At 55.5% G+C, this 19,399-nt stretch overlaps 1 protein-coding gene across 2 annotated transcripts in view; it reads left to right on the top strand.

Annotated features, from left to right (window-relative positions):
* Positions 1-17,433, top strand: part of SYNPO (synaptopodin) — a 91,450-nt gene extending 74,017 nt beyond the window's left edge. For both annotated transcript variants that reach the window (XM_084637406.1, XM_084637405.1), the window contains 2 exons: positions 1,602-3,667; positions 11,276-17,433. In XM_084637406.1, coding sequence (XP_084493532.1) covers positions 1,602-3,667; positions 11,276-12,298 — 3,089 coding nt within the window. In that variant the 3' untranslated portion in view covers positions 12,299-17,433. The remainder of the gene's footprint in view (positions 1-1,601; positions 3,668-11,275) is intronic.
* Positions 17,434-19,399: the final 1,966 nt, after the last annotated feature.

The following is a 19,399-nucleotide window of genomic DNA, read 5'->3' as shown; positions in this document are numbered from 1 at the left end:
TCAGTGCCTCTGGCTGTTGCTCTTCTCCTTGCCAGACAAGGCCCCTAGGGTGTGTCTACACTGCAATAGACCCCCGCGGCTGGCCTGTGCCAGCTGACTCGGGCTTGCGGGGCTCGGGCTAAGGAGCTGCTTAATTGTGGTGTAAAGGGTTAGGCTGCAGCCCGAGCTCTGGGACCCTCCCACCTTGCAGGGTGCTAGAACCTGGACCCCAGCGAATGGAGGTCTATGACTGAGTTGTAGCAGTAGACTGGACTTGATGACCCAGGAGCTACCTGTGTTCTTAAGACATTCCAGGGCTTGTTCCTTTCTCTGAGTGTATCCCTCTGTGTGAAAGGAACAGCCCTATAGACCCTCCTGATGCTGGAGCAGCCACCTGCCTCTTGGTTCAGATCCTGGAAGATGCTGCGTAGCCCAGACCAGTGGTGATGTGGGGGCTGCCATTGGGAAATCTCCTGTCCCTGCCACTTCCCATGCGGTGGAGAAGACAAACTGTACAGGCCCCGTCCCCACGTTCTGTCTCCCCTCTGAGCCTGCTGCACTGGGCTGTTGGCTACTGGTATTCATCTGTATCCCTGAACGTTACTGCAAATCAGCATAATTGCACAGCACAGCCTTGCCTTGCAACGATGGCTCCAACCTGCATTCTGTTCAAAATCCCGTTTCTCACCAGTGTTCTGAAACCTTGTCTTTGAGGGGGTTGCAGGGCAGGGGATGGAACGGGAGGCATCACGCCAGTAGGTTCCATTATACTCAGTGGCTCACAGGCTGGCAGGGGCTGGATGCACCTCACCCCACTGGGGTGCACCCCCTGTTCTGCAGCTACCGTGCTAGCAAATGTAGGAACATCATGGACAGGATCTAGATGGAGCCCTATCCCATGCTCCCCAGCTGGAAATACCGTCATTGCAACATAGGGCTAGGGAGATGGGGAGAGAAGGAGGATCTCTGACACTCCACAATAGAGGCTCAATATCCCCCTCCCCCACCACACACAAGAGATACTTCTTGAGTTGCAGTGCGAGGGATTTAATTTTCCGTGCTATAATGGAAAGTCTTGCAACACCCCCCATTCAGTCCTCACGGCTATCCAAGGATGCAGTCTGCAGCTGTCAGTCACCCAAGGGGCCACCTAGATCTCCCTTTTTTTGAAGACTAATTCTCCTAAATTCCATCATCTTCCAGGATCTGCACCACAGCCCTTTGTTTATTGTCCCTGCAGTGCAATCCCCATTATACTCCACACGTACCTACAGGGGAGCATGTTTGGTCAACATCCCCCTGCCGCCCTCTTGTTCCTAAACTACAAGGCAGGGGGGATTTTGTCACTGATTTGCTCAAAGCATCTTGCTTTGATGTGTGTTGAGTTCTTGCCGGCTTTAGTGTTTTGTTGGCTTCTGTACTGGGCTTTAGCTCACTCAGTTTTAGAGACTCACAGCAGTAGGGAAAGCGATTCAAATGCAAGATTCGTCCTGTCCAACGTGAGCAGAGAGGAGGTGTGTGTGTGTATAAGTAAATAAGCAGAGATAAATGGAGTTTTGCATTCTTCAGGCTCCTTGGTCCCTCCTTGTTCATACTATCCTCTCTTTGTTTTCTCCTTCCAGATCTCTCCAGGAGTGCCAGTCTCTCAGAGAAGGAGCTGAAAGAGGCTAAAGCCAGGAGCCAGAAAATCGCAGCCCAACTAACGAACCCACCCAGCTCAAACTCCAAAGGTGTGCTGCTCTTCAACAGGCGCAAGCAGAGAGTGAATGCGTTCACTTTGGCAAGCACCAGAAAAAGTGGGGAGGAAGCAGCCACAAGAGGCAGCCCAAGAGCTCTTCAGTGCAGCCTCCCAAACCAGGGAAAATTGCTGCATTTGAGACAGACTTTAGAAGGCAGCAAAGAACTGAAAGAATTACTCTGCGTGGAAGCCCCTGGACTGCAGATCCTTAAAGGCAACATGGAAGAATATGAGGAAAACACCTGCCTAGAGAAAACACAGTCCCCGCCAAAGAATGAAGTCAAAAGTGAGGAGATCCTTCCCCAAACAATCCCAGTGCCGTCCCTCAAGGAGTCTCCTAGTGGAGACATACAGCAGGTCCCTCTAACTATCTACTTAAAGGAGAACATAAAGGTGGCATCAACCAACGGAGTGCAAGAACCTAGCGCCAATGAGCATGAACATGACAGCGAGAACAACGCACCAGTTCTCATCCAGGAGCAGACGGCCCCAGTTATCGACAAGGAGCAGAATGGAGAAGTTATCAACAAAGAGCAGAATGTGCCCATGACTGACAAAGAGACGGCTGTTCCAGTTGCCAGCAAAGAGACGGCTGTTCCGGTTGCCAGCAAAGAGACGGCTGTTCCGGTTACCGGCAAAGAGTGGAATGGGGGGCCCAATAAACAATATTATGAAGTTCACCTCACTTTGGCTAAACCAATGCCAGTGAAGAACAGAACAGCAAGACCGTTTGGGACTCAATCATCAGCTACAACAAGCCAACCAACGGAGAAAAGCCCTGGGGTAGAACTTCCTCCGCCCCCCACCTATGCAGAGACCTTGTTCAGTCCACCTCCAGTAACTAGGGTTAGGTCACCTCCTGCGTATTCAGCCTTGTATCCTAGTGCAGAACAGAAGCCTCTCATTCTGCAAGGGCCTCACCATAGCGAAAGCAGATCTACACCCTTGCATAAAACAGGAATATTAGAGGAGTCCGTAACCTGGAGAACAACTAAAAAATCCATGTTCACCTTTGTTGAAAAGCCAAAGGTGGCTCCTAACCCAGATCTTTTGAACTTAGTGCAGAATGCAGATGTAAGGAAGAAGCAGAAGGAGCAAGGAGAACCAGTCCCAGAGGAAGAACCATTTGCTCTTGGGGCAGAAGCTTCCAACTTTCTGCATCAGAATGCACTGAAAGGTGGGCTTCACCAGGATTCTTCAGACAATGCCCCAGAGTGGTCTTCATGCCTGAAGTCCCCAAGCATACAGCCTAAGCCTCAAATGAAACCCAATCAAAACCTAACCGAAGCGAAAGGAAAAGGAGCTGAACTGTTTGCCAGAAGGCAGTCAAGGATGGAGAAGTATGTCATTGAGTCCCCAGCACACCCTGGCTTGGCCAGGTCACCTTCGCCCACCATGTCTCTGCCTCCATCCTGGAAGTATGCTTCCAATATTCATGTAACACCCATGGTCTTCAAACACCCACCCAAGAGTCCAGCCAGGTCATCAAAAACTCCCCCAGCATCTTTGTACAACAGCAACGTCGCGGAGAGTGAGATTTCCCAACAGGAGCTGGAAATCTCAAAGCAGCAGCCATACCAGCTCCAATCATCTTTGTTCATCCTATCCCCAGCTAAAGAACCGGTGAGGTCTTTGCCAAGAGGGGCACCACCGCCACAAGCCGTGTTTCCCAACTCTAATTCTTACACGAGACATACCTCGTGCCCAACGTCTCCCTTGACACCTTCCCCTGTTTTTCATTCTCCTGCTCTGTCAAGTTCAAGCAGGCCAACATATGGTCCTCTTTCTCCAGCCTCTGGGACTGTGCTTATTGCCCAAGACATCAGAACAAGTGCCCCACCAGAAGCTCCCTTTGCATCCCCTTCCAGAGTTTTGTCACCAAGAGCCAAAGGAGTCTTCCAAGCTCCGAGACCTTCTTATTCCACCAGGAATGCAGGGATTGAACCCCAGGTGTGGAAACCTTCTTTTTACTTCAAGTAATGGGGTTAGAATGCGTGTTTTTGGGGTTCCTCAACTGGCCACAATCATATCTAACTGGTGATTGATGTGCAGAAAACCAAACAAACCCAAACTAACCAACCAATAGCTTGGAGGTTTTGAATGCAAAGAACGTGCCCTTCTGTAGCCAGCCCTCCTCTGCCAGCTGTTGGCTCATTATGGTCCTGAGGATGTTGAACTGAGCAAGAGGAGCAGAGTCTGGGCTGTATCTGATGCAGGGCCAGGCCAGGGGAGGAGGAGTGCCGTGTAGCCTAAAGCCTACAGAGAGAGCTAGATGCTTGTTGAGCCAGCCCAGCCCAGTCCATGTAATGAGAGCTGGACAGTTTTGCAGACTGGATTCTGGAGGGAGAGAGAAGCAGCAGATGCATCCTCTGAGTTTAATAAGAACCCCAGTGTGCAGACCCTAGAAGATCATTACTAGAAGCTTCACTGAAACAGCAGGAACTCTGGTGCCTTTTCTTTTCCCTTGTCTGGCAACGTTATGGAGCATCAACCCTCTGGCTCAGCCTTCTTCTCGCCTTCTGAATTTCCACCTCCGCTTTGCAAAGCCTTCTGCGTGTCCTCTCTGCAACTTCGCAGGCCATTCAGCTGCAGCCTCTCCTCTCCACTGACTCTGTCATGTGCACCTTACCAAAGGGCTTCCCAGAGGGGGGCGGTGGCATTTCCATTTCTGTCTCCTTTCTTCTCCTGCTCCTGATGTTTCTCCTGTTTTCTTCTGTTCTTTGCCTTAGTTTAACAGCATCACTCGAGGTCCCCCCCAGAGCACAGGGAGCACCACTGCAGCACTGAGATGACAGGAGAACCTTGCTAGTCTCCGCCTGTCCTTTAGTCCCCTTCCCAGCAAAGAATTAGCATCAGATCTATTCGGTGTACGAGAAAGGGGGCACTTCGTACTCCCTTGGGACTCTGTAGGGTCAATGGTATTAGCCTCTGCAACAGGGGCAGAGGAGGGGGGGGCATTGGTCCTGGAGCCACTCTGCACTAGCCCGCTGGGGTGTGTACGGGAGGGCACAGTGCTTTCTTGTTAAAGATGGCACAGCAGCTGTGAGAGGCCCGCCACAGGGACAGCTTAGGGCCACAGGATGGGTTTTTCCGTGCTATTAAAGGTTTAGGCCAGATGGTCATCTCGGGTGTCAGGGGAAGTCAGCGGAGTTCCTCTGGATGTACTGGGAGCAGAACCTAGCCGCTGCAGGACCCACACTTGTGCACTAGCAAGTATTATCACACTCCTCAAATCAACAAACCAAGTGCATTTGGGGCTATGTTATTCCTCTGTTCCGGAATACGTTGTGCGTTCACACACCAAGTCTCGTATTCATCCACAGCGGGTCTCCCAGGCATCAGTGCAGCTTAACGAGATTCCAGGAACAAGGTTCAAAAGGGTGTCACTGGGTTTCCTCAGCTGGCCAAGAGCATGATTAACTAGGGCTCGAAACCTGACATAGCAATGTATTTGTTTAAGCCAAAATGTTCCAACCAAAGGTGGATTTAGGTGCCTACAGGTGGGCACCTAAATCCATATTGAGGCATCTAAATCAAGGCATCTAAATCTAAATCTGATTTGCAGAGGTGCTTAGCCCTCACAGGCCCCACTGCAGTCAATGGGAGATGTAAGGGCTGAGTAGAAGTGGTCAGAAAATGGAAGGGGGATTTGGGTAAATTTTCAGGGAAAGCTGGAAAAAAGTTTTCCTCTACATTTTCCATGGAAAGAAAACACTGATGGGGAAGAATTTCACTGAGTCAAAACCCCAGTTTTCCACTGAAAACCAGTTTGACCAGCTAATTTTTGACCAGCCCTAGCTCTGCAAATCAGGTCTCTTTTATTCCTTATATTTAGTTGACTAAATATCAGGTTTAATGTAGGGATTCAGGTTTGCAAATGTCCGAAGCACTCTCCACTCACATTGGAATGTAATGCTCTGCAGTTTGCAGGATATTGCTTCATATACTAGAATGCAAGAGAAAAAGCCCTTTCACGGACACCTAGTCGTGCAAGGGGTTTATTCACACACACAGGAGAGGCTGCTACAGGGGAAAGCAGACAACCTGCAAAATAACAGTCAGGGATAAGAAAACTGACAGCTATGTAGAACGGTGGCAAGAATTGTTCTGTTAAAAAGCAGTTGGAGGAAAGGTCTCCAGTTAAACCGACAGCTTTAGCACTTTATAGTGTGTCTCTGGGCATGCACCGTAATTTACAGCCAGGTTCCGTTAGGTGATTTGCTAGTAAAATAAACATGCAAAATTCCCACAGCTGGGACACTATTTATGCTACAATCTAACCTGCCTTGTCTCTCTGTGATCCCACTAGCCTGGCTGACACCTTGTTTTGCCAGGCCAGGGTGGAAAGAGTGAAAAGCTCGAGTCAGCATTCCCAAGCAGGGACGCTGGTGAACCAATTCCTGACAGGGAATCAACATCAGGAGCAGACAGGGTAATGAAACGTTACCATACAGGGCAAAATGATGATGTGTTATTTACAGTCCTTGGGAATTGCCAGTACCGCTTACTGTACCTGCTACCTGCCATTTCACTGGTGAGGGCCATGTAGAGGCAAAGGCCAGAAGCGACAAGGCAAAGGCTAGACAATGGAAACAGATTTACATATAAGGCAAGTGCCCATGGAGTAGCAGGGTGTTGGCAGGTCAGGTACTTACGGGATGGAACAATAGGATGGTTACCATATGGCAGGAGGGCATTTACAGGGTACAATAGCTGGGTATTTACCAGGTGTTGTGGAAGAGCGGGACAATGACAGGGTTAATCTCATGGGCTAGCCAGGTGTTTACGGGCTGTTGTGGAAGAGCTGGGTTTTTCCAGGGGAAGAGGCTCATCCTGCAGTCTTTACTCAGGTCAAACCCCCATTGGCTGCGCAGGGCGTTTGAGCCAGGTAGAGATGGTCAAACGATACTCGTCAAATAATGTAGTCAATGAGTTTCATGAAATCTTTGACTGTGGGGTGGAGAATGTTATTCACTCTTCTCCCCGCTCTAGGTCTGAGCGATGGCTGCAGGGCCTGGGCCCTTGGCCCATCCTTTAGGGAGGGGTTTACTGCCGTGCAGTGACAGGATAGCTACGGTACAGTGCATGGCAGCTCCCTGGCTAGATTGTTCCAGGGAGACACAAGCTGGGGGAGGCACAGGGGGCCACAGGATGTGGGTAACCTCCACTGTCATCACTGGAGCTGCTCTGAGCCAGCAGTTGGAGAGGTTGCTCCCAGGCTGATTTCCAGGCTCACTAGCCAGAACCGTGATCCAAGGAAGCCCAGACACGCTTGCCAGCTAGACGAGGCCTTTAGCTGCTGCAGCACCTGGACAAACCTCATTTCCTCGTTAGATCATGGGTTTGGGCAGTGTCAGATTGGTGGGCTCTTCCCGGGGAAGGGATGGGCCAGTGACTCACAGCACATCCTGGAACAAATGCAGCTGAAGGAGCGTGCCAGAGAAAGGAACTGGGCAGAGAGGAAGCTGTCACCAGTTCGGTGCCTTCCCTGCACTTTTGAACATGTGTTTTGGAAACTTAGCCTGCGATCCCAGCTGCTGAATTAACCCAGGGCAGGACGCTAGTAAAGATTTTGTAGCTCACTTGGTCTCTCCACTTTTTCCATGTTAACAAGGTTACTTTCGACTGTGCTTCTAATTCCTCTGCGTCCATTTTCTTTACTGGCTCTGACTACAGCACAGACCTCTCGTCTGTTTCTGCTCTTTCCTCTTGGATCTCAACACACTGAGTAGCAAAACTAACAGGCCTGTCTTGTAGCTTCAGGGTTATTATTTATGATTTGTTTGGTGGGAGTGTCTAGAAACTCCAGCCCTGAGCCAGGACCCTATTGTGCCTGGTGCTGTACAGATAATGAATCAAAAGATTGTCCCTGCCCCAAGGAGCTTCTCTGTTCCAACGCCCTCCTCCTCCATCACCACCCCCCTGGAGGCAGCAGGTGTGGTGGGGAGGGGCCTCTTGTGCTCTGCCATCCTTGGGTATTGGCTTTGGTGGTACTCTATGTATGGAGAAGCACATTAGGTCATTTAAAGGAGTAATTTAGGGCAACCCTGTTGTCATAGGCCCAGAGAGATGTGACAGGCAATCAACCATCCCGTCATGCATTTTGGGCAAAAGTTGGCCTGGTGATGCCCTCGCCCAACCGCATGCCTAGTGACTAAGTACATTCGGCTTCCCCGTGCCGTTTCGCTCTGTACACATAGAGCCAGATCCTCCGCTGGTGTCAATCAGCAAAGCTCCCCGAAGTCAACCGAGTTGTGTCAATTTACTCCAGCCGCAGAGTTGTCCCGTTGGGTGTAAAACATTGGGAGCGCCTTTGGAATCAGAAGTGCTGTGTAAACGCGGGTTAGGATGTGAAGTCAGTGGGGTGGCACAGGGCAGGGTCTCTGTCTCCGAAAAGCCACCCCAGCACTCCTACGCTATACACCACTCTGGTACTTGGTTGATTTGCTGTCGTGATGTTTCCCCGACTTAGTTTGAAATTTGATCTTCCTGACTATTTGAGTGCTCCTGAAGAGGAAAGCGAAGTCAGGGAGGAGTGACAGGACCCAAGGTGAATCTGTGCCACCCTGCTTCTGGCTGGAACGCTACCTAAAAGTTGCCAGTTCCTGCCGCAGTTCTGTAGGCATGCGTGAGCTAGCTTGGAGTGAGCTAGCTTGCTCACAATAGCTGTGAAGCTGCAGCAGCATGGGCTAGCTGTCTGAGTGCCATCCGACCTGGGATCCTGAGTATGTACTCGGGTGGCCAGCCCATGCTGATCCATGGTAATGCATCTTCCCAGCTATTTTAGCAAGCGAGCTTGACGAAAGCTGACTTGGGTCTGTCTACATTTGCTGAAATCTCACCTCCTTGTGCCCACACACAGACAGGCACATGTGTGCACACACAGGGGCATACACAGACACACATCCACACCCACGACTATATGGACATTAGTCACTGGTAGGGCTAGAGTTGCCCCTTGGAGTGGCCCAAGGACACTGCCCACCGTCAGCTGCAGGGGAAATTGCTCAGCACAATTCCAAGTCTCAACTGAACGTGCCCACTGCAAATCCAGGCCTGGATGCCCCTGCAGAGGCAGGGCACGCCCCAGCATGCTCCTCTTGGCTGGCAAGGCCAGACCAGGGCGGGGGAATTGGGTTTTGGAGGAGGGAGGATTTTTATTGTGTGACTCGATGAAACTTTTCAGTCTGTCCTCGTTCTCCTTCACACCAGCCCAGCGTGGCAGCCCCGGCTGCACCCATGTGCCATGAGCTCTTCTCCCTGCTAGATAGCTGGAGAGTCTAGTCAGAAAGCAGCTGACAAATGCTGTCTGGGTTGTGGCTGAGCTGGGTCCCGTCGGGCCTGGTAGGCATTTCAGCCCCATGCCCTGGTGCCCTCTGCAGCTCCTGGGCTGGGAGACAGGACCTCCAGAAAGCTTGAGTATTGCCTTTAAAGGGAATTGAACCACTCTCCGCAGGAGTGTCCAACCTGGAGCCGTTTTAGGGTCAGACACAGAGCTTGGGCTGGAGGCTGCGTATCCTTGGCACAGCCGAGGTTACGTGTTGCCAAGGCTCAGGAACAAGTGGTAGCAGCAGAAGGTGGCAGGAAGGGCCCCAGGTGGTTGTCGGGACCAGCAGTGAGATAGACCCAAGCGTTCCCGCATGGCCCAGGCCAACATTAAACCATCCCTAGGTGTTTGAGCCCAGCGCCCTGGGGCCGAGTCTCTGCTGTAATGATGCAGCAGACCTACAGATGGCGTGCTGGGGGTGCTGGACCTCCCGTGTGCAGCGCGCGGGCTAGGAACAGAATTGGAGCACGTCCCATGCCAAGGGCACAGGGATTAGGAGGCATGAGCATGAGCTGGGCTGAGAGCGAGCCGGGGCGCGTGGATCCAGCACTGCAGAAGGAACTGGAAGGGGGGCACAGAGGGGACCTAAACCAAGGACCATTGACGTCAATGGAAGGGCTCCACTGGGCTTTTGATGAGGCCGAGGGCCCCAGAGCTGAGCTCTGCCCCGGTGCCCACGAGCTCACTGGGAGCAGGAGCAGGGTCAACCCATGGGAAAGCCCTGGCCCCGGCTTCTTGTCTCCTCCTGCTTGACTGGACCAAGGAAGCATTGTCCCAGCTGCACCCGGTGCTCCAGGCCCCAGCCCTGCCTCACTGTCGCTTTCCTTGGGCACCTATGCCCTGCTCAGACCTGTCCTGCTAGGCTCCTGTCTCTGGCTTTCCCTCCCTTTGGCCAGCCTGTGGGACAGGGCTCTCACCCGCTTGTCAAAGAGGCCTCTGTGCTTCTGAGCAGCATGGAGGGAGGAGCGAGCAGAATAAGAACAACCTAATGATGGGCCGTCCTGTTTGCCCCCCCCCCGTCCTCTGCATCCCCCCTCCGTTAGCTTGGCTGGATGCCATCTCTCCAGCCATTGAAGCAGGGCAGCATTTGCTCCATTCCCTGCTGCCAAGAGGGGGCTACCCCGGGTGGCCAGCCCTCCCCACGCACTGAGGACGCTGAAAGCATGATTGGGCGTCATGCCTCTGGGGACAGCCTGGCACGTGCCAAGCCAGTGCTCCTCCTGAGAACAGGACCAGGAGGGGGAGCTACGCAGGGCCCCAGGAGACAGCAGCAATGCAGCACGACGGTGGTTAATGGGCACCCGGCTATAAAGGGGCAAGGGAGGCGATACGTACTGAACACGACCCAAGGGAGGCCCTGGTGCTGCAGCCCTCGCTCAGGCTGGGAGCGCCGACTCGGGGGCGTAGTCCCAAGGCGGTCAGAGCAAGCGCTACCCAGCGTGAGTAAGGGGCACAGCGTCAGAGCCCAAGTCCCTGCCGGGCAGATGAGGGCATCAGAAGAAAGCAGGATGTTCTTGGCTAAAAATGCCTGGATGTGTGGTTTGCTTCTCCCGATCTCCGGGATGGAATAAATGGGCCCACGGTGCTAACAAAACCCAGTCACCGCCCAGCTGCCACCTGCCCGCGGCACAGCCTTCCTCCGACGCTGAGCACATGGCGTGCTCCAAGGAGGCGGCGTTGAAGCCGGGGCTGGGGAAGAGCCACGGCAGAGCTGGTCTCGTCTCTGCTAGCAGGGGTCAGGTGGGTGAGGTTAGCATTGTCGGCACACAGCCTGCCTGGCTGGGAGGTGCTGATTGGCCAGGTGTGTGGCCTCACTCTGGGAAGTCCCGCCTTTTGAAGGCAGGGCTTCCTGGCATGCCATCACATTTAGCAACCTGCCCCTGCCATTGGCTGAGAGGGATGGGCGGGGTGGGGCAGGGTTAAGGGGGAAGGAGACGGAGGAAGGGTTTGCCCTTCTGTGCTATCTGAGGAGCTCAAAGCCCTTGCCAGCTATTAACAGGTCGGCCCCAGAGCTGCCAGTGCGATGGGTGTTATTATCCACTCTACCAGCGGCGAAGCTGAGGCCCCGGGAGGTCACAAGCCTTGGCTGTGGTCACGCAGCAAGTCAGTGGTGGGGCCAGAAGCCCCGACTCCCAGTCCAATGCTCTGGTCTCCAGGATCCCTCACTGGCTCTTTGCCCTGGCCTCCCTTGTCAGCCTGACACTCAGCCGTGCTCTGTGTTCCCCCTACAGGAAAGAAGAGTGTCCCTGCCTGCCTCCCTGACCTGGACCCCGCGGCTGGTGCCCCACCCGAGCCCCTTCAAGGGGTGGGCGAGCCCGACGCCGGAGCCTGAGGAAAGGCCTGCGGAGGCCCTGCGAGCAGCCAGTGTGAGGAGCCCCCCTCCTCCCATGTCGCCATCGTGGAGCGAGAGGTCCCTCTCCCCACTGCGGCAGGAGGCAGAGCCCAAGGCCAGCCGGCAGATGCAGGCCCGGCTCGCCAGGAACATCATCAATGCTGCCAGGAGGAAGAGCTCCTCCCCCAAAGCCCTGGGGACTGAGGGCATCAGGCCATTCACGCCACCCGCCGGCACTGGGGCACCACCTGCCAGCGCATCCCCATGCAGCAGCCCAAGAGCCCTGAACAACCACTCCCCGAGTCCACGGTCTCCGAGAGCCACCAGGGTGGATGGGCACAGACATACCAACACTGGGACCCCACAATTCAACACCTCGTCCTGCATCAGCCCAAGGACCCTGGGCAGCCACTCCCCGACCTACATCAGCCCACTGCAGTCGCCACGCACAGCCAGGGCGGATTGGCACAGGTCCTTCACATTACCTGCAAACACCGGGGCACCAGCGCTCAATGCAGCAGCTGGCAGCAGCCCTGGAACCACAGGCAGCCACTCTCCAACCTACAGGAACCCAGTGCCATCTCCGAAAGCCACCTGGACAGATGGCCACAGGATTCTCGTGCCACCCGCCGGCGCTGGGGTGCTACCAGCCAACGCATCTTCTTGTACCAGTCCCAGGAGCCTGGGTTCCTACTCGCCGACTTTCATTCGCCCAGTGCAGTCGCCCCCTGCGGGAGCGAGGTCCCCCGTGAAGCTTTACACCTCCAGGTCCCCCACGGACTCGGATGTGTCCATCGACTCAGAAGACTCTGGGGTCAAGTCTCCTGGGATCCGCAGCTTTAATATCTGCCCCCGGGGCTGGAATGGGAGCGTGCGGCTGAAACAGGGCCGCCTGCCCTCGGAAGCGCCCTGCACCTCCTAGGCCAGGAGGAGACAAGTGAAGTGAGCAAGAATGCGTCTGGAGCCCGTTGAATTGATGCATAGACTCACCAGCACCCAGTCCTGCGGGCCAAGCCACACAGCAGGGGGGAGGATGCTGGGGGCTGTGGGGACAGATGATAACAAGTCCCTCTCTCTCCCCACCTCCGCGGCACCTCTCCCCAAACCTGCTGCAGGATTAGAACGGGGCAGGAGCTTGGTCAACAGGCAGCGCACCAGAGAGCAGGGACCTTGCAGATGGCAGTCTGGCCTGCGACAGCCAGCCGCGGGATGGTACCCGCTAACTTTGCCAGATCCAGACTCCCCCAGCTCCTGCCCCAAGCCAACACCACTGCTGATCCCATAACTCCATCTCTGCATGTGTTCTGCTTTCCCAGACTGTGCTCTCCCGGCTGGACTGGAGCCAGCAATGACATCTAGGGAGCCTGGCGTTGCTTTTGTTCTTCCCGGGACGAAGGGGACACAGACGGCGGACAGGCAGCCCCGAGACTGTCCATCCGGCCGCGTAATCCCCAGCAGAGAGACAGCGAGTGGCCAGAGGGGACTTGGGAGGCCGCCAGCCGTGGGCTTTCCAGCTTGCTGCCTCTGAATCCCATTGTTTCCTTTGTGTGCTCTGCAGAGGCCATGGATCAGGCCTGCTTCCAGCTGCCTGAGGGGAAGAGCAGGGCTGCCAGAGCCCAGGAGAGATTGGAGCTGCCTCGGGGGAGTGAACAGCAAAATCCTGGCTCCCACCCCGTGGCCACAGGGCTCCGCCGGCAGGGCGGCTCCCTGCGCTCGAGGGAGGCGTGGCGAGTCTAGGAGCTCAAGTCCCGGAGGGGAGCCGGAGTTCCCCTGGCAGGGGGGCAGGTTGTGCCTTAGGTTGATCCACAGCGCCCAGGCAGGGCGTGATGGAGTCGGTGTTCCCCGCCCCGCCGCGGGACTGTGACCAAAGCCTACGCCCCAAACCAACATCCCACGACCGTGCTCCACGCACCCCTGCCAAGCTGGCTGCAGCTAAAGCCGGCTCCTGGAGAACAGATGCCAGGGAGGCCTGTCCAAGGGGCCTTGGTGGAGCCACCAGAGATTTAGAGCCATGCAGCATGTGCAGCCGCCCTCTCTGGCTGTTGTGGCCTCCTGGACCCTGCCTGGGGGTCTGAGCCCTGAACAACCCCGAGACCCAAGCAGCGGAAGCAGGGGGGGAGATTGGAGGTGGGCTCCCTCTTAGCAAGTGGCCTGCGGCAGAATGGATGGAGCCAATGGGTCCCAGGCCCTGTCTCGGCCCTGGAAGGACTCCCCCTGACCTGCAGCGCTCCGGCTGGGTGTGAGGAGGCGCTGAAAGGAGCCCACTGGAGCGGTGCTGAGGGACTTGGGGAGGAGGCCCCTGGGAAGGTACAAGGCCCTGTCCGGGTCGGCTCTAGGTGAAGGCACAGAGAGGCACGCGTGCCGTCCTGTCACTGGGCCAGGCCTGGCACTGCCATCCACCTGGCCATGGGGCTCTGGAGTTGTCGGCGGCACGTCTGGCCCAGGGGCTGTTTGCGGGGAGTCACCGGGTGAATCATCAGCCTCGTTAGCTGATAGACAGTCTCCGAGAGAGGCTGCTGCAAACTAGAGGGGAGACTGGGGGCATCTGAATTTGGCCTAGGCTATAGACTGCTCTGCTGACCCTGCTGCACAACGGTATTTCACTGCGGCAGGTTCCCAGAGCAGCCAGAGCTTCTCCACTGAGCTTCGGCAGCATCATGGTCCCCGGCCACGCACAGAGTGTTGGGGAAAGAAAACCAACGTCCTAGCCCATTTGCTTTTTCCCTGGCCAGCCCAGCCCCTCCTGCCCGTCCCAGGCTGGTCCCCCCACTCTCTCTTTTGTATGCTTGGCAGCGTGGCATGCAGCCTATGATCTGGCGGGGGGCACAGAGCAGTGTCAGGTGTTACCCTCTGTGCCCCTGATAAGCTGGCCATCCTGTCTTTTTATTACCCTAACCTTTCAAGGCAGGAGTGTGCCCGGCTTTAATGCCAGGTGAGCCCAGGGAGGGCGGCCCGTCCCCGTCTGCACTCAGTGGGACACAGCGCTCTCGCGTTCTCCCCATTCCCAGCCCCTGGGCTTTCTAGCCCCTGGTGCTGATCACAGGTCCTGCGGGGTGGGTTTGTGGGGAGCCGCTGGGGCTGCACAGTTGCCTGGCTCATGCTCCTGGCGCACTGATGTTGCTGAACTCTGCACGCCAAGGGGTGAGGCGCCGCTAGGTGCCACGCCACCATACCAGGGCCAAGGGCAAGGGCAGTTGGGGCACCCGGAGATGGGGTGCAGGCAGGAGAGGGCCGCGCTCAGGCCTGTCCCAGACAGGTGGATTTGCATCCTTTCACCCCAGCCAGAGCAAAAACTCCGCAACTCTCACCGGGCCCCTGTTCTGCAGGGAGCAAGTGGAGGAAAGGTTTGCCTCTGCGAACCCAGGTGTCCGAGCTGCGCCCAGCTCGCCCGGGGAGTTACCGTATCCGTGCACAGATCTCCGCCCTCCCGTCCTGCCCCGCAGCCGCTTGGCCTCCCAAAGCCCCCCGGGTGCATTTCTGCTGCTCTGGTTTCACGAAAGGAATGGCATGGGAGCGGGGGGATCACATGCTCAGGGCCAGCTTCTGCTGGGCGCATGGAAACAAATGAAGCCAAGAGAGAGCGACAGCCAGGGAGTGCCTGGCACCCGCCAGGGAGCGCCTGGCACCCCCCAGGGAACAGCCCCGGGCTTGGCCCGCGTTTTCCCAGGAGGAGGCGACAGTCCACAAAGTGGAGCCCTCTAGGGGTTAGCTGGGGCAACTGCAGAAGCCCTTTGAACCAGTCGGAATTTTTAACGTGAAATTTTTTTCAAGAAAAAATGTCCCCCCCTCACTCCCCCAGGGCAATCTCTGGGGCACGGGTTTGTTTCTTTGGAAACGTCCCATTTAATGTTTCAGAAAAGACCCTGAAAATGAGGCTTTTTTTTACTTTTTCATCCCTAAACAAGCCAAAACAAGGTTTCACAAAAGTTGATGTTCATGGCAACTCCTGTCCATTTCTCCCCAGCTCCCCTCCGCCCTCTAGCACCCCCATAGGGCTGCAGGAATGTGGGTGCACACATCAAAGGGGCGGCTCGCAGGAAGTGGGACGAGGGGGCAGCCAGAGCTCTGCTCTAGCCCAGACGCCCTGCTCCAAGGTGTGCAAGGAAGTGGGGCAGGTTGCGGAGAGGGGCTGGGAGGGAGAGAGCACCGTCTCAGATACACATGACTTTGGTCATCAGCTAAAGTGCCCAGGACATTACCAGCCAACTCATCCCTGTGGGGCTGGGTGTCTCCAAGGATTGGTAACGACATGAAGAGTTTTTTTGCTTCCAGGTTACTGCTGTGAGGGGACACCCAGGCCAGGAGAGACCAAAAGTCTTTCTCACTGGGGAGCGGTTTACTGGCTCATATAAAAAGAATGTGGGGTCCCAGTGCAACGTCTCATGGACAGCGGTTCACGCCACAGGGCTGCTATTGGTGCCATTTGGTGACTGTCCCCTGAAGGTCCTGGTTAGAGACACAATGTGTGGGGGAAGCTAATGTCGCTGCTGACCCATGCTGAAACCTGGGGCTACAGAGAGCATTTCAGTCTGCAGAGGTGAGAGGCAAAAATCTGACACCAGCAGCAAAGCAAGGAGAGCAAAACCAAACCCCAGCCTGGCTATAAATCACATGTACTATTACCAGGTTTGCTAGGACGAGGTAGAAAGAGCCTCTGGGTGGGGCCCTGTGATGTCTGCACACCCTGTGGCTGATGGCTCCTTAGCGCCAATGAAGTGGACCCCGCTCTGATCACACAGAGACGATCACACGGCCAAGGCAAGAACAGCTCGCGCATGACACGCCCCACGGCCCATTTGGCTTGTGCTGTCCAAAGCCAAGGCAAGCACAGCTCGCCGTGGCTGGGAGTGAGGGGGCCTGGGCTGGGTCGTTGCTGCAGGGAGGATGTGTGGGGCGAGAGGGAGGACAGGTAGGTGTTCAGAGCATGTGTCGGCAAGTGCTGAGAAGGGGTGATGCTCCGTCGGGCTGAGCGGCGCACTGGGGCATGGAGCGGTGTGGCTTGGAAAGCTCTTCAGAAAGAGCCCCGGGACAATGAGGAGAGGGCTCGCGGGAGAAGTGGCACTGCAGAGGTTATTGTAAGTGAAGGGAGGTGTGAAATGGGGGTTGTTTTAGCCTGGCCGCTTGGGACAGCACGAGCCAAATGGGCCATGGGGCGTGTCATGGCAAGAGCTGGTTAAATGCGAGTTGCTGAAGGTTAGATAAATACTAACTGATTATTGATGAGCGCTGGGCAGTGCGGAATGACGTTGCTGGGCACCCCCCTCTCCGACACGCCAGGCCCCCCAGTACACGTGCAGCCCGGCATTAGTGCAGGGACACAACTAGCTCACTAACCAGAGATGAAATGTCCTCCAGGGTTGGAGCACTGTAGGCTCTTGCATGTTCTCCGCTGGGGAGCAGATCCCAGCCCTGCTCTAAGGGCTTATCCAAAGATATCCAGTGACTTGAACGGGCTTTAGAGCAGGGCCCCTAGTAACTAGCTTTTTCCATCTCTGACTGCCGTGCTCCTCCCTGGGATGCTCATCCAGACCCACTCTGCACATTGGGCTTCCCTTTCACACTGGCTAGCCCCAGTGCCCCGTGGGCGAGGGCCCTTTAAACTGGGTTATTCAGAGGGGGCTGGGCAGGGAGCAGTCCCACCAGAGGGGGGAGAGCAGGGTAGGGGGCTGGAATGGCTCCATTCAGAGCGTGCCACTTCTCCAGCAGGGGAAGGGGCCCATGGATTGTGGATCCCTTGGGAGGAACCAGTGGACCGTCCCAAAGCCTCATCACCATGGTGCTGCGTGACCCCACTGAGCAGGCGTCCGAGTGCCGCAGGGGCTGGCCTGCCTGGGTCCATTACTCACCACACAGCAAAGCGAACCCGCTCAGGCAGGGCACACCAGCCCCGTGTGACCAGCGGCTCTGGCCTGCTGGGCCGTCGCGTGCCCAGGTGCACGTGTGCCGCACAGAGCCCGCAGCGGGCGCTCCTGGCCATTGCTTCGCCAGCTGCTCTTTGACGCGCATTTTGCCACATCACTGTATACCACGCTCGAAAATAAAGCCGGCATTATCCCACCCAGTCTGGCCTGCCTGTGTCCTTTCGAACCCAAACCACCCAGCCAGGCGTGACCCCCCTCCCCCCCCAGCCCCCTCAGTGCCCTAGACATGCTGGGCGTCCAAGCTGGCCTAATTGCAGCATCTTCCTACTTGGGGTAAAATTAAAGGTAGCTAAGAACGCCCTTGGGCTTCGTGCATTTCGCTTATGGCAGGGGCAGTCTGGGGTTCTCTAGCGCTCCCAAATGGCTCACACCAGGGGGGTTCATAGGCTTCTGGCCTCTCCAACACTAGACCTGCAGTGATAAGGAACGGCCACCAGGTGGCAGCAAAGCTGAATGAGCATCCCCCATTGTGTGGGTCCCCCTGGCTTCCCCCTCCCAATTCAGCTGGGTTTTGTCTGCCGCTCCCTGCTTGAATGGTCAATGTCAGAGCCCCACATAGGCGGGATGGGCAGCTACAGGAATCTCGTCTACACTAGGGAAATAACGCCCCCCCCCCGTCACTAGCTGCTGGGGTGAGTGCCGCCGGGGAGCCCTAGAGTACATAGGCCACCAGGTCAATTGAGCCAGTGGTGGATTTGAACCCATATCAACAGCTGGAGAAAAGCTTTGCCCAATGTCCCTAGCAGCGGAAGGCTGTAGCCGAGCTGGCTGGAATGCACAGATCCTCCGGCCAGGCTGGGTAGGGCCCATCAGGGCTCAGCCATGACGCGGCTCAGAGCTGGCTGGCGTAAGACTCTCAACCCGTAATGGCAGCATGTATGTTTGCAGTGTGGGGGGTCTTTCCTGTGCTCTCCTCCTACAAATTGGACTGCGAAAGCTCCTCAAGAGGGGCTCGTGAGCTGAAGAAACAACCCTCCCCCGCCCCCTTGGCATTATTACACAGATGTGAGTCTAAATAAGAGCCCAAAGCGGACAATGGGAGGCTTCAGGTAGCTCCATCCCTGCACCTTGCTGTGCGGTGCTATCCCACAGCCTGGACGTGCATGGGAGCCACTCTTCCTGACCCCAGCTGGTGAACAGCTTAGGCCTGACCTGTGAAGTTTGCATCCTCTTGTAATTTGATTCTCGTTGCTGACCCTGCAGATACTATTCTTACTCCTCTAAATTGCTACCACGCTTGTGAACGGTACTGTTTAATCACCAGAATATCCTGTAGCAATGAATTCTGCAGATTTTATTTTGCCCTTCATTTGAATTTTAGAGTAGAATCATAGACTATCAGGGTTGGACGGGACCTCAGGAGGTCATCTAGTCCAAACCCCTGCTCAAAGCAGGACCAACACCAACTAAATCATCCCAGCCAGGGCTTCGTCAAGCCAGGCCTTAAAAACCTCTACGGAAGAAGATTCCACCACCTCCCTAGTTAACGCATTCCAGTGCTTCACCACCCTCCTAGTGAAAAAGTTTTTCCTAATATCCAACTTAAACGTCCCCCACTGCAACTTGAGACCATTACTCCTTGTTCTGTCATCTGCTACCACTGAGAACAGTCTAGATCCATCCTCTTTGGAATCCCCTTTCAGGTAGTTGAAGGCTGCTATCAAATCCCCCCCTCACTCTTCTCTTCTGCAGACTAAACAATTCCAGTTCCCTCAGCCTCTCCTCATAAATCATGTGCTCCAGCCCCCTAATAATTTTTGTTGCCCTCCGCTGGACTCTTTCCAATTTTTCCACATCTTTCTTGTAGTGTGGCGCCCAAAACTGGACACAGTAAATGCCTTGGGGCAGGGGGCCTTTTCTGGCTCTGTGTTTTGCGAAGTACTCTGTACACGTATGTACTCCAAAAATAATGATAATAAATAAGAAGTGCATAACAGTATTTCCCTGTATGTATCATGAATGGGTTGCCTTTGATTTTAATCAAATACCCCTTTGCCCTGGCATTATTAGAGAAAGCTTCTAACTTTCCTTCTCGAGTGCCTGCATTAGTTTGTATCCCCTGCTAGGGCACTTAGCACTTCCCTGGCACGGTCTGTCTTTGA

Source organism: Lepidochelys olivacea, assembly GCF_965140295.1.
Source record: "Lepidochelys olivacea isolate rLepOli2 genome assembly, chromosome: 8".
In the NCBI taxonomy this organism is placed as follows: Eukaryota; Metazoa; Chordata; order Testudines; family Cheloniidae; genus Lepidochelys; species Lepidochelys olivacea.
This window is presented reverse-complemented; position numbering and strand designations above follow the sequence as displayed.